This window comes from Labeo rohita, chromosome 12 (genome assembly GCF_022985175.1).
Source record: "Labeo rohita strain BAU-BD-2019 chromosome 12, IGBB_LRoh.1.0, whole genome shotgun sequence".
In the NCBI taxonomy this organism is placed as follows: Eukaryota; Metazoa; Chordata; class Actinopteri; order Cypriniformes; family Cyprinidae; genus Labeo; species Labeo rohita.
This window is the reverse complement of record NC_066880.1, coordinates 12,494,832-12,508,961: the sequence shown is the minus strand read 5'-3', so window position 1 is coordinate 12,508,961 and position 14,130 is coordinate 12,494,832. Positions and strand designations below refer to the sequence as shown.

The following is a 14,130-nucleotide window of genomic DNA, read 5'->3' as shown; positions in this document are numbered from 1 at the left end:
TCAAAATATTATAACTTAAATCTCGTAATTGCTACGAATTAATTCTCGTAATTTTGATTTTATTCTCAAAACATTTAGACTTTATTGTGGTAATATTTCAACTTTATTCTCGTAACTTTAACTTTATTCTCAGAATATTTCAACTTTATGCTCAGAATATTTTAACTTTATTCTCGAAATATTACAACTTTAATCTCGTAATCTTAGATTTCGTTTTACAAGTTTTAATAATAGTCACAATTTTATAATCTATCTATAATCACCAGAATTTAAAGTCCAAAAACAGCGAATTTATGAAATAATGAATCGTTCATTTCTTCCTCGCTGCTACTATGTACAGCCAGTGCAGTTTATGGCAGAGCAAGCACCATGTTTCCTGTCAGGCCCAAGTTAAGAGAAAAGAACTACAAGGGAAAGAACTCCAATCCACAGAGCATACATTTCATACTTGAAATCAACCAAGGGAAAAACTTCTTCTCTTAAACCAAGAGTGCAGAGGAAAAGATCAAAGCAAAAAGGGTAAAATCCTGGAAAAAAAAGAGAGACGCAGCCACAGCTTTTCAACAAGCAACCATTAATTATGCTGTTAAAGTGGCCTGCACATTTTGTGTCTCCCAGAGAGAATGTCTATCACCACAAACAAGCCTGGAAACATCTCAGAGGTGGCTGTGAAAGACGAAAGTGTCACAGCCTGGATCTAATATGTGAGATAAACACACACCTGAATATATTAGAAAGCTTTCCTTATCTATTTTCTCCTAGTGACCCATCGCATGCTCATTTCGCATGTCAAATTTAGTACGAGTGGCCTTTACTTAAATAGATTAGCCATATCTAAAATATACACTATGAAACGGATGCACTCATGCAGATGTTTGTGCTCACGCGCAGCAGGAGAAAGACACATCATCTATCTAACTAACAGGCCTGAGATTCCTCCACAGTGAGGAGTAATCCTCTGCATTACAAATGAGCTCTGAAGGACACTTATTATTCCTGCATCCAGGGAGACTTTTGATTATTCACACAGCCTGACGTGGTGGAATTATCGTGGGGGCAGGCGATGCCTGCTCACTTCTCCTTCCCCCCTTCGGTGCAAATGCAGCATGAGGACACATTCTGAGTGCATTTTGATAAAGTTGTACCTAAACTCACCCTGAGCTGGGTCTGTGCCCAGGGCAATGCACGGAGGGCCGATTAGTGTCTTGAGATCCCGTCTGTCTAGAGCTCTGCAAGGTGGGTTATGTTTACATTTCGTTCACTGCCTTTTTCTATCTTTATCTTAGCCTGTCTCCATCCATAACTCTCCTACTCCCTCTCGCTTTCTGACACTTTGCCAGGGCTGTGAGACATCAGTCTTACTTGCTTCCATTGGTTGCCAGTGACATCACCGTAGGCTCCACACTGAGAAATACTGGAGGACATTTTTTCACTGACCATTACTGCCTCCTTGTGTTGGTTGAGGGTAATGCATAAAATTCAATTATGTTTAAACTAGACTACCAGTCAAAAGTTTTTGAACAGTAAGATTTCAGCAAAAAATACTTTTTGATCGAATAAATACATCCTTAAGTAATTAAGTTATTTTTAATACCTTGCGGCTGGTGTAGTGGGCATGTTTTGCCAGTTTTCCATTGAGAGCCTGCAGGAACATCTCATCTGTCACCTTCCCCACATTCATGCACGCCTCATCCAGGACCGCAAAAATGCCCTTATGCTGCTGTTCCACCAGATCCACGATGATCTGATTGTTGAAGTAGTCAATCTGTTTCCATGAATACACAAACACAACAAAGCTTATTTAGTTATTGCATTAAATCCAAACAGATTCTTGAAAAATGATAATATAAACAGCAAAGATGTGAAAACTTTGAGAAGAAACAATCAAATGAAACCCACATGTTTCCAGGGGATGCCCTCTCTTTGATACTCCTCTTGCTCTTGTTTCAACACCAGCTGAATGAAGAGCTGCTGTAGTTTCTCATTACAGTAGTTTATACAGAATTGCTCAAAGCTTGATAAAACAAGGAACAAATTGGAGAGACATTCTAATTATACTAAACCAAGCAGAATAATACAAATCCCCATATCTGTCTGGTAAAGCATATGCTCTCACCTGTTGTTCTGAAAGATCTCAAAGCCATAGATGTCCAGAACTCCAATGACCGTGTTTTTCCCATGAACCCTGGCATCATAGTTTTTCACCTCAATGATATCATTGATTCTTCCAACAATCCAACAGAAAAGCCGCTCATAAATGGCCTGTGAGAAGCAAATAAAGAGTGAAAGTGAACTGTTAGATGTGAAGTCTGAATATCAATAATTGCCAAAAAAAAAGTTGACATTTTAATTTACAGTCACTAAGAAGCGCCAAAACATTTGAAGTGGGCCAAACCAGTTTTATTCTAATGGCTATAACTAGTAAACAAATTGAGATATTTTTACTGAACTTGGTACACATATGTCAGAGCTCAATCTGAGGTCACAGCAAAAAAAAAAACATGAAGATTTGCCACTAGGTGGCGCTATGAAGTGAAAAACATGAAAATGGCTCTAACCACGCAACCATTAGTCCGATCGACTTGAAAGTTGGCATGCGGTGTCTTTGTCCAAGGTGTCATGAGTGTTTATGAGGATATCTGTGTATCTCAAAAAACTTGGCTGCAATCAACCAAATAGTTTCAGGCACCTACTAGACAACGTTAATAATGGCCAATCATAATGAAACTTGGTGGGCCTGTTTGACTCACAGACCCACAGGTCTGTAATAAATTTTAAACGAACTGGCCATCAGAGGGCGATATCTGATTTTACAAGGGTTTAACAATTGTGTGTTACACAACATTTCATGTCATATCACATGACAGATCTCCTCATTCTGAACAACCTTCCCTCAAGAACCACTGCTATCAATCAAATTGTTCATTAAAGGGGAAGTTCACTTCCATAACAAAAATTTACAGATAATTTACTCACCCCCTTTTCATCCAAGATGTTCATGTCTTTCTTTCTTCAGTCGATAAGAAATTATGTTTCTTGAGGAAAACATTTTTAGGAATATTCTTCATATAGTGGACTTCAATGGTGTCCTCAAGTTTGAACTTCCAAAATGTAGTTTAAATGCAGCTACAAAGGGCTCTAAATGATCCCAGCCGAGGAAGAAGTGTCTTAGTGAAACGATCAATCATTTTTTAAACAAACTGACAATTTATATACTTTTTAACTTCAAATGCTTGACTTGTCTCGTCTTTGCGATGCACATGCGTGGTCTGTGTAATCCGGGACAATACAGTTAGGGTATGTCAAAAAACTCTTGTCTCGTTTTCTACAACATCAAAATCATCCTACATTGCTGTTTTAACCTTTTTTTTGTAAAGGGTGTTTGATCTTTGCCCTTTGAAGCTGCTTTTAAACTACATTTTGGCAGTTCAAACTTGGGGGCACCACTGAAGTCCACTATATGGAGATAATTTCTGAATTTTTTTCCTTAAGAAACATACTTTCTTATTGACTGAAAAAAGAAAGACACAAACATCTTGGATGACAAGAGGGTGAGTAAATTATCACTACATTTTTGTTCTGGAAGTGAACTTCTCCTTTAAATATTCTCAATTATGATTAAAACCTACTAGCGAACTAGTCCTGGGTTTTTTACACAATTAAAAAAAAAAAAAAACTGCGGTACAATTCTGCTAAATACAGTGTGGTGAAATCAACTACATCATTATCATTATAGTGGATCAAAACAATCAAGTATAAGGACCTGTAAAAGTTTTAATTCAGACAATGGCACACAGTTCACATGCAATAGATTGGTCCAGCAGTATTATTTACAGCTGTGTTATTTGGTAGTAGGTCTCCCAGAGTCCCAATTCATACCTTGGCCAAGGCATCCCGGCCATAACTGGCCTCTTGATGAGTGTGTTGTTTGTCAATGACATCGCGTCCAGTGGCCACAGTGCGATAGAGCAGAGCTTTTTCTACATTCTCGTCTTTGGTGGACAGCAAATCCCCCAGAACGGACACTAGCTTGGAGTTCTCAATGAGAGTCACATCTCCATCACTTCCAAACTTCAGATTCCCCTGAAACAGATCAAATAATTCAACAATCAATAAGACTGGGCTACAGCAACTAGCTGCAGTTAGTACTACTGTTTAAACAAGCTTAGGAAATACTCAACCAGATGTAAGATGGTAGCCAGGATCTTGTAGACCGTCTGAATCTCCTCTGCAGTGAATCCAATGACCTTCATGGCATCAGTGACAGCTTTAAAATCAGCACTGTCATTAATAGACGACTGCGAGATTGAAAAGACAATCTGAGTGAGTTACGGTTACATACAAAAGCTGAAAGATCCTGATAGATTACATAAAGTTGAAACATCCCCTTCCTGACAGTGCTATTAATTTCGTTTTAGGAATAACAGCCTGGTCACCTAAATGTAAACTGGCTAAAAGCCATTCATTTGGTGAAGGTAAATCAATGCTTTTGAAATGGGAGGTCATTAAACCTATTACATGCACATCTATTTTATAGCCAACCAATTAAAAGCTGAAATTTGCTGACACAGCAACTCAATTCCTAGACTTCCTAAAACAAGAGCGCAACACTCAAAACGGTAATTACTCTCGCATGCTCATGGCTAACAGCTCCTGCAGAGAAACTCTGATTTCATACAGCAGGAACCTTTTGCAGCCACAGTTGTGCTGGACAGAGTGTGAAGTTTAGCCAGCATGTGCACCTATAAAAGACTTGGGAACTGGCATGAAATGTTCAAAGCACTGCAGGCTGTTTGTTTCAGACCTCTGTGAGCTCAACAATCAAGCCTGTTCCATGACGACACCTTGTTTGTTGCTCTAAATGTGTTTTTGTGCCCGCTCATTAAACTCCCTGCAGAAGCAATGGAACACTGCTAAGTCATCACACCTCTTGACTCAACAGGCTAAAGATATGAGGCAATTGCAAATAGATTTTAATATGCACCAATGGCTACTGTACTCATAAACAACTATAATCAAATTCCCCGCACAATCATGTGTGATTGCCCCGGAATGGTTTTATTTTCCCGAGATGGTCTTGAGAACCCAAACAAATGTTATGTATATTACACAAACCTTACCACCCAAAATAGTCTCTTAATTTGAACATGGTGCAATACCTTTATCTGGCCTCCAACTTTGATGTAGGTGTATGCTGTGGGATCTCTCTGAATGTGCAGGGCCCGTAGCTGAGCATCTGGAGCTCCTTTCACCAGCTGAAAAACACATTTAAAAACACTTTTGACTCCGCATTGGATCATTCTCCTGTGTTGATATGAAGGAGTGTGTAAATTATAGTCTTGATAATAATGGTTTGCAGAGCATCAACAATCAGATGGAATTGTTCTGATGTTTTGCACATGTTTTGAAGCAACGGGACATTATTTTGTGGGAGCAATAAAAGTGAGAGATGATTGGGCTTTGAAGGCTCTGACAGAGGAGAGTCGTAAACACAGGTTTAGTGGGATTTGTCTGGTGTCTGGAATGGCTGGCAAAACAAAAACAGCTTTTTAATGTCTGTGGTGAGTCTGTCACTCACCTGGTAGAAAGAGTGGAAACTCCTCTCTCCTTCCTGCTGAAAAATGACTCGGGACTAAGAAAGAAATAAAAAATTAAGGCTGAAGATCCTATAAAGTAATAATAAACAAACATTTCACAGCATTTTTCAGCACATATGTGACCCTGAACCACAAAATCAGTCCTAAGTAGCATGGGCATATTTGTAAAAATGGCCAAAAATACATTGTATGGGTCAAAACTGTTGATTTTTCTTTTAAGCCAAAAATCATTAGGATATTAAGTAAAGATCATGTTCCTTAAATATATTAAAACCTAATTTTTGATTAGTAATATGCATTGCTAAGAACTTCATTTGGACAACTTTAATGGCGATTTTCTCAGTATTTTAAATTTTTTCAGATTCCATATTTTTAAGACAAATATTGTCCTATCTCAAACCATACATCAATGGGAAGCTTATTAATTCAGCTTTTAGATGATGTATAAAACTCAATAAAAAATAAAAAATAAAAAAAATGACCCTTACGACTGGTTTTGTGGTCCCGGGTCACATATTACATGTATATCCAAGATAAAAGTGAGTGCTGAATGCCCAAGCATAATGCTCTGTATCTCTATCTGTGAAGTTTTTTTGAGTGTTTTTAATAAACATAAAAAAAAAATAAACATTATTTTTAATAATAAAATGTATTATTATTATTATTATTATTATAGTCCACAATTCTAAATTCTAATTAAAAATCTAATCAAAATGCACATAACTAATTACAATTACTTAATATTTCACTATAAAATAAAAATCAAGTATTTAATTAAATTGCAGCTTTTGCAATGACATAATCACACTCCTCTTTAGCGCCCCCTACCTTCTCAAGCAGGTAGTTGCTGATATGGCCGCCAATGGGGTCTCCCTTAAAATCAAAGTTGATATCCATGTACTTGCCGAACCGACTGGAGTTATCATTGCGGTTGGTCTTGGCGTTCCCAAAAGCCTCTAGGACGCAGTTAGACTTCAGCAGCATGTTTTTTACCCTGTATAAACACACACTCTTTTCATTTATACTGCATTTATTGGCCTCTTGTGCATCATTTCACCACTACAGCTGACAAGTGTCAGTTTCAATATACGGCTGATGGATCTGATTGCTCCTGACATTTGGTATTAGAGTAAATACCAAAACTGTCTGTATGAAGCCTTTATGAGCAAGTATACACAGTTATATCTGGCTATTTTAGTGTATATAGTATCACCATGTGGTATCCCAGCATGGCGGTTAAGAGTGTTACAGTGGATGATTTATGAGGCCTGCTGTACGGGTCAGACCACAGAACGCTCAGCATTGGTTCTCCTGCCGAAACACCATGCATGACCTACTCTGCACATTGGAGGAAGGCGCCCCACTCAGTGCCTGACAAGCTGAAAAGGTCCTAACCCTACTGTTACAAAGCTTTCAGGCATTAAGCAGGACACTTTCCTCTATTTTGTGACCCAAATACCTACAGCATCCTGAAACATTCCACTTTGCTTTTGCTTTGGACCCTTTAGCACAGTGCTGACCATCTAGGTATCCCAACAGCCACGTTAAAGTTAATTATTTTTAATTATATTTTAACGGTCGTAATAATTTATTTATTTTAAAGTCATTATTCCTTTATTATTAGTCTTTATTACCCTCTAAAACCTGCTTAAGTGCACCCTCAAGTATGTTATCCTAGTTGGAAATCACTATGGACTACAAAAAACTCCCATCGGTGATGGATGCCCCTGTGTTTTGGCATAACTTTAGATGTACTTCCTGGAAAATATTTTCCGCTGATCAATGCCAGTTTCCAAAAAGCTTTAACCTTTAGCAAAGAAAATAAACCATATCTTCTGGGTGCAATAACACTGACATGAGATAAGCTAATAGCACAAAGCACTATACATCTGATAGTGCACAACAGCTGCACAGCATGATTTTATCGTTATTACTATTACTGTATAGTTAAGTCAAAAGAATGATCTATAAAGATCTTTATGATTAAACATAACATGCCCTACATACTCCTACACTGGGTGTTATATTTCTCATGCTACACAGTTAAAAGATAACAGTAGAGTCTCCTATCATTTATTTATCAAGCTCGACTTGGATCCGTCATATTGCAATTAGCGTGACCCAGCGCTATTTTAATCTCTGCCCTACATTTCACTTCTATCTCTACCCGTGAGGAAATTTATTATTCATTCACTTACTACCATGAGAATTTCGCTTTGAAAATCTGCTTTCTCTTAGAAACTAAGCAGTGATTCATACGATTATGAACAGCATCTACATAAGCAATATAAAATACTGGAATGCTCAGTGGTTGTTGATTACATCATTAAGGAGGCATGCTATGCAGCATGGTCTTAATATGACTCATCACTGCAGCAGTGAGGAGAGAGAAACAGAAAGGCTTTTGTTGTACGTACCTCTCCACCTCTGCTCTTTGGCTGGGATTGGTGATAGCAGCAATATATTGCATAATATATTTACTAGCCTCCGTTTTGCCAGCTCCACTCTCCCCTGCAAAAAAAAACAAACAATGACTAATACTTACATACAGTATGGGAGTATGTATGATTTAATAAACTTAAGTAACTAATTATAGCCATTACAATCTAGAATGAAAATCAAAAATCTGAGACCACGCTTCTGTTTTGCATTTGCTGTTTTCTATTTTTTAAATAAACATTTAGTTTTCTAATTTAAGTGTTTTTAAATTTTGATCTGCACTGTACACTACTGTTCATGATATTACTGTATTTTAATAAAAATCACAATTACAACCATAACATGAAAATTAATTATTAATTTAAGATTAATTTTTAAGTAAGATTTTTTAAGTCTTTTCTGTTCATCAAAGCTGAATTTATTTGATAATAATACTGATTATAATATTAAATACTGAAAAAACTGTCATATTTTGAATTATTATTGCAATGTAAAATAGTGGTTTTCTGTTTTAATATACTTTAAAATATAATTTATTCCTGTGATGCAAAGCTGAATTTTCAGCTTCATTACTCCAGTCTTCAGTGTCACATGATGTTTCAGAAATCATTCTAATATACTGATGTATTATCAGTGTTGGAAACAGTTGTGCTGCCTAATTTTTATTTGTATTAATTTCCTTATCTCTTTCATTTATTTATGTATTTTATTTATTTATTTATTTATTTATTTTGGATTGCTTTTTCAGTATTTTTGATTAATAAAACGTTAAAAATAACAGCATTTATTTAAAATAGAAATGTTTTGTTTCATTTCTTTCTTTCTTTCTTTCTTTATTTGAAAGAAACTAATACTTTTATTCAGCAAGGAAAATTTGATAAAAAGTGATAGTAGAGACTTATATTGTTAGAAAAGATTTCTATTTTGAATAAATGCTGTTCTTTTTAACTTTTTATTCATCACAGAATCCTGAAAAAAAGTATCACAGATTCCAAAAAATATTAAACAGCACAACTGTTTCCAACATTGATAATACATTAGCATATTAGAATGATTTCTGAAAGATCATGTGACACTGAAGACTGGTGAATATAATAATATTTCACAATATTACCTTTCTATATTTTTGATAAAATAAATTGAACTTTGACAAGCATAAATTAAAAAAAAAACATTAAAAATCGTAGTGATCCCAAACTTTTGAACAGCAGTGTACATTTTACATTCCCCTGGGGCTAAGAGCAAGTCTTGGGGAAAAGGGTACAAACAAAAAGTTGTTTGGCAAGCTCCTTAACCTACTTATCTTATCAGAATTATTATTCAACCACACAAAGGCACTCATGGAATTTATTGGCTAAACAAAGACATCAAAGGATAATCTCAGTCTATTATACCTCACTCTAAAAAAAATATGTTCCTCTGTTTGCCACAAGATGGCACCACATATACCAAATATTTTTGCAGTGTAGTCACCACCTGTGGTCACTCACTGGATAATAATCAATGTTTTCTTATAGAGGCAACATCTGAGTGGTCACCAGATTATTTCCCTTGAGCTATGTGCCCCACCTCTAAATAGTTCCACAGCGTCCCAGACGGAAAACAAACACTGTCTCAAAAAGACGTTTCTGTAGAAATTGTGAAACAACCATATTGTCGTTAATCTTTTTCACACAATGAGCATGTCTTGAGAAAGCAATTTGCTCATGCACTGAATTCTATTGTGAGCTTCAGTCCTCTGCGACTGGGAAACCACACACCACGTCAGTGCTGAGCTATTCTCATCTGACCACAGATCTAATCACATCATTCCCAGTCATACTGCGGCCCCACAAGAAGACCCCGAAAGCCTGTATTCCAGTAAGGCCTGTTATTTAATCGAAAAGAAGCAAGACAACAGGCTGTTTTTAATATTATATGAAAATGAAGTAATGCATTTTTCTCCTTAAAATGCAAGATTTCTTCAGTGTCTGCTCCTGGTGAGTTACAACACATTTAGACATACTCTACCTGAGATAACAATGCAAGTGTCTTTGTTCCTTCTCTTCATGGCTTTGTATGCAGCATCGGCGATGGCGAAAAGATGTGGCGGTCGCTCGTACAACTCTCTGCCTTTGTACTGCTCGATGGTGTCTCGTCCGTAAATGTTCATGGCACGGTAAGGGTTAACCGACACCACCACTTCTCCGATGTAGCTGTAAATACGACCCTTTTCAAACCTGCAGGAGAAAGAAGGGCACATCATTGATTTGCTGTATTCACATTCATGCATATAATGGAATATTTATTTAACCATGAGTCTAAGAGATCTGTTTGGATTGTGGTCAGTGTGGCTTGTATAATCTCATTTCAGAGCTTTATGTAAAGAATGGGCAGCATAATGAATTATCTCTGTCTGAAATCAAAAGCAAATAAAAAACGCACGATAGTCAAGGTCATGTTTCATGAGCTGCATAATCTGTTTGCGCAATAATAAATCCTGTTGAAAAGACAAGATCAGCATGAATTTCTAAGCTTGTTAGTTCAGAACCATTCACCCAGACAACTATTTTATCTCCATACCAACTCTAAGCAGGTTACATATAGTCAGCCATTGACGTTCACCCTGCTTTGAAAAAGCTGGCTGTTCTAAGCTCCATCCTCGGGGGAACCTCACTTCCTTGTTCTTCCGAGCAGACCTGGGTCATGCCTAGAATAAGGCATCCTTTCTTCTCAACCTGTGGGTTTGCCAAGGCTCCCTCAGCTCCATCCTGCCCCAGTCAGTGTGCTTAGAAGTTTGAGGCATGACCTCATAGTCTCATAATGAAATATATTATTGTGCAGTATTGAAGCTCTCGATGGAACTTTGGTCTTTTTAATTTCACTTTTTAATTGACTCAGTAGTATTAAGAACTGCTGCAATCCTCCTGGGAATACCTTACTTACGCCCTACAGAGCAGAAATGTACCATACAACAACATTCACACAAACAAGTCACAGAAACAGGCCTTAAATCCCTCAGGTCTTCTCACAAATACATCAGGGATTCATAGAATTAGCACTGGCTATGTTTACACTGCAGAAAAACGTGTCTCAAATCTGATTTTTTTGCTCACATGTGACTCAGATCTGTTTTATGACAGTGTGAACAGTACAAATCACATGGAATCTGATCTTTTCAATTCCGATTTGCGCCACTTCCATATGTGGTACTAAATCCAATACAGGTCAGATGCTTTGCAATGCGATCGCAGTGTGAACAGCCATATCGAAATTCATGTGACTTTTACGTCACTCTAGATCAACATTCGTCACCATTCTGCGCTCATGGGAGTCTCTTCAATAATTTTACATACCTAAAGTTATCAAGACAATACAATCAAATACAAGCAAAATGAGAGCTTGTATCATGAAAGTTTAAAAACTCTGCTCTCATTTGTCACATCCTTGTCTTAATTTTTCATATTGCCTGTGCATAATTTCAGATCACATGATATAAAGCATAATCGCTTACTTCATGTCCTCAGTGTTTACTACCGTATGAGAGCGTACTACACAAGTGTTGCCAAGTCCATGGATTTCCATGGACTTTTTCACTTTTGCCGCAGGTTGTTTTTCAACTCTGTGGGTTAAAGCGACCCCACTAATATAATATTTACCACCCTGGAATGCGTTTTGGACCAGTTTTGAGAGAAAAAATTGGGCAGATTTTGTTGTGAAAACCTGGCAACGCTGTCCGTATTGTTCTTTTGCGCATTCGGGTTATTTCAGAACCATAATCTGTTGACATTGGAAATCTAATATTGGCTACATTTAAAACTAAAATGTGAAGAGCTATACCAAAAAAAAAATCAGATCTGAGCAAAAATTTGGAAATAAGAATAAGGCTAAAATAAATTCAGTCAGATCCAAGTGTGCATTTAATGTGTGTATTTTAAACTCACCCAATTTAAATCAACCAAAAAGTTCACATTTTGTTGACATCAAGTCATTCCTTTGTTGTAAAATGCATAGTATTTCAAATAAATGGTTTTAATTTGAACCTTCTATTCATCAGAGAATCCTGATAAAAATATTAGAATATTAAGCAGCACATCTATTTTCAACATTGTAGAATTGTTTCTTTAGCAGGAAATCAGCATATTAGAATGATTTCTGAAGGATCATGTGACATTGAAGACTGAAAAAAATTATGCTGAAAATTCAGCTATGCCATCACAGGAATGAATTACATTTTAAATTGCATTTACATTTTAAAACATATTTGTGACCCTGGACCACAAAACCAGTCATAAGAGTCATTTTTTTTTAAACTTAGATTTATCATCTTTAAAATTCATGTATGGTGTGTTAGGATAGGACAATATTTGACTGAAATACAACTATTTGAAAATCTGGAATCTGAGGGTGCAAAAAAAATCTAAATATTGAGAAAATCAACATATATTACTTATTACATACATTTATGGTAGGAAATTTACAAAATATCTTCATGGAACATGATCTTTACTTCATATCCTAATGATTTAGGATGGCATAAAAGAAAAATTGATCATTTTGACCCATACAGTGTATTTTTGGCTATTGCTACAAATATACCCGTGCTACTTATGACTGGTTTTGTAGTCCAGGGTCACATTTATATAGAAAAGATTATTTTAAATTATAATAATATGTTGCAATATTACTGTTTTACTGCATTGTTGCAGTTTTGGTGAAAATAAGAGATTCTTTCAAAAACACCAAACTTTTGAACATTACTGTAATTATATTACAACTGTAATCAAATCAAATTTATTCATCCATAAAATAAAACTTTTGCTACTCTCATGTCTCTTTTTAAACCAGCATGGCATTTTTTTTCTTCTGCGGAACACATTTAGGAGAATTTCCAAGCTACTATTTTCCATACAACAAAACACAACAACTTAAAGGAATAGTTCACCCAAAACTAAAAATTACCCAATGTTTTAGTCACCCTCAAGCAATCCTAGGTGTATATGACTTTCTTGTTTTAGACAAATGCAGTCAGAGTTATATTTAAAAAAGTCTCCAAGGCTCTTCCAAGCTTTATAATGGCAGTAAATGACTGTTAAGATTCATTATAAAGCTTGTAAGAGCCAGGACATTTTGGACATTTTAGACAGTTTGGAAACAGTTAGGAAATTTAATTTGTGGATGAACTGTCCCATTACGTAAATGTAACAGAAGTTTTAGCTCAGTCAGACAGATTCAGCATAGTGTGTTCTGCTATATATCAGATGTGATGTCAAGGGTTGAATGGCAAGCAGGGTGGCATGGTAGTGATGCTTGTGCCTTTAGCGGCAAAAGCCTGTCAGGCCAGCCCTGGAGCAGCCTGGATGAAAAGGCTCTTTTGTGCCAGCCTGCGGAGTAGGATGCTGCGGTGTACCCGCACCATTGTTCTTCTGTCAATGTGAGGTCTGTGTGTAAGGAGCACAGGCCAGGCCTCTACACTCCAACACAGCAGGCTGGCTCTACTCACCCACATCAGCCCCTCAGGAAGCACAATGTCAACTAATGATAATGATAAAGGAATCATTTTGATAGATGACAGTATTATGTTTTATTTCTAAAATAAAATAAGATGTAATTTTCAAAAGACAGAACACTTTAAAGAATACAGGGCAACATCATACATTTTAAATTAATTTTCTTATCTAACGTCCAATTAAAATATTGTACCAAAGTAGACATAATTAGCTTTTCACAAGCATTTTCCATCCTCTACTGATCTTTAGCATGAGTTCTGAAAGTTATACTATGTTTTCATAATATAATAAACTATTTTTATCTGTAAAGTCCAAGGAGATTGTTCCAACTTTATATGAGTTATCAAAGGCATGTGGTCATGTATGAAACTTATGCCAAAAAAATATACATTTTTCAAAAAGACTCTGTTATAAAATTCATTATTTAGAAAATGAAAGACACTAAATGATACGCCACAAAGGCACAGCCAAAACATATTGCTGTGATTGCTTTCATTAATGTCACAGCACACGACCACTAACACAAACCACTGAATCCCCCATCTGTCCTCTCATCACAACTCGGCCAGTCACAAATCCACTGTGATTCACAGAAACTGTAAGCA

The 14,130-nt window shown here is 36.4% G+C and overlaps 1 protein-coding gene across 1 annotated transcript in view; it reads right to left on the bottom strand.

The window, feature by feature from the left end:
* The window catches only part of myo1d (myosin 1D), a 79,092-nt gene that overhangs the window by 51,212 nt on the left and 13,750 nt on the right, over positions 1-14,130 (bottom strand). The window contains exons 2-11 of the mRNA XM_051124892.1: positions 10,047-10,255; positions 8,015-8,108; positions 6,426-6,591; positions 5,579-5,632; positions 5,160-5,255; positions 4,182-4,298; positions 3,880-4,083; positions 2,117-2,262; positions 1,900-2,014; positions 1,595-1,765 (exon numbers count right to left, since the gene is read on the bottom strand). Coding sequence (XP_050980849.1) covers positions 1,595-1,765; positions 1,900-2,014; positions 2,117-2,262; positions 3,880-4,083; positions 4,182-4,298; positions 5,160-5,255; positions 5,579-5,632; positions 6,426-6,591; positions 8,015-8,108; positions 10,047-10,255 — 1,372 coding nt within the window. The remainder of the gene's footprint in view (positions 1-1,594; positions 1,766-1,899; positions 2,015-2,116; positions 2,263-3,879; positions 4,084-4,181; positions 4,299-5,159; positions 5,256-5,578; positions 5,633-6,425; positions 6,592-8,014; positions 8,109-10,046; positions 10,256-14,130) is intronic.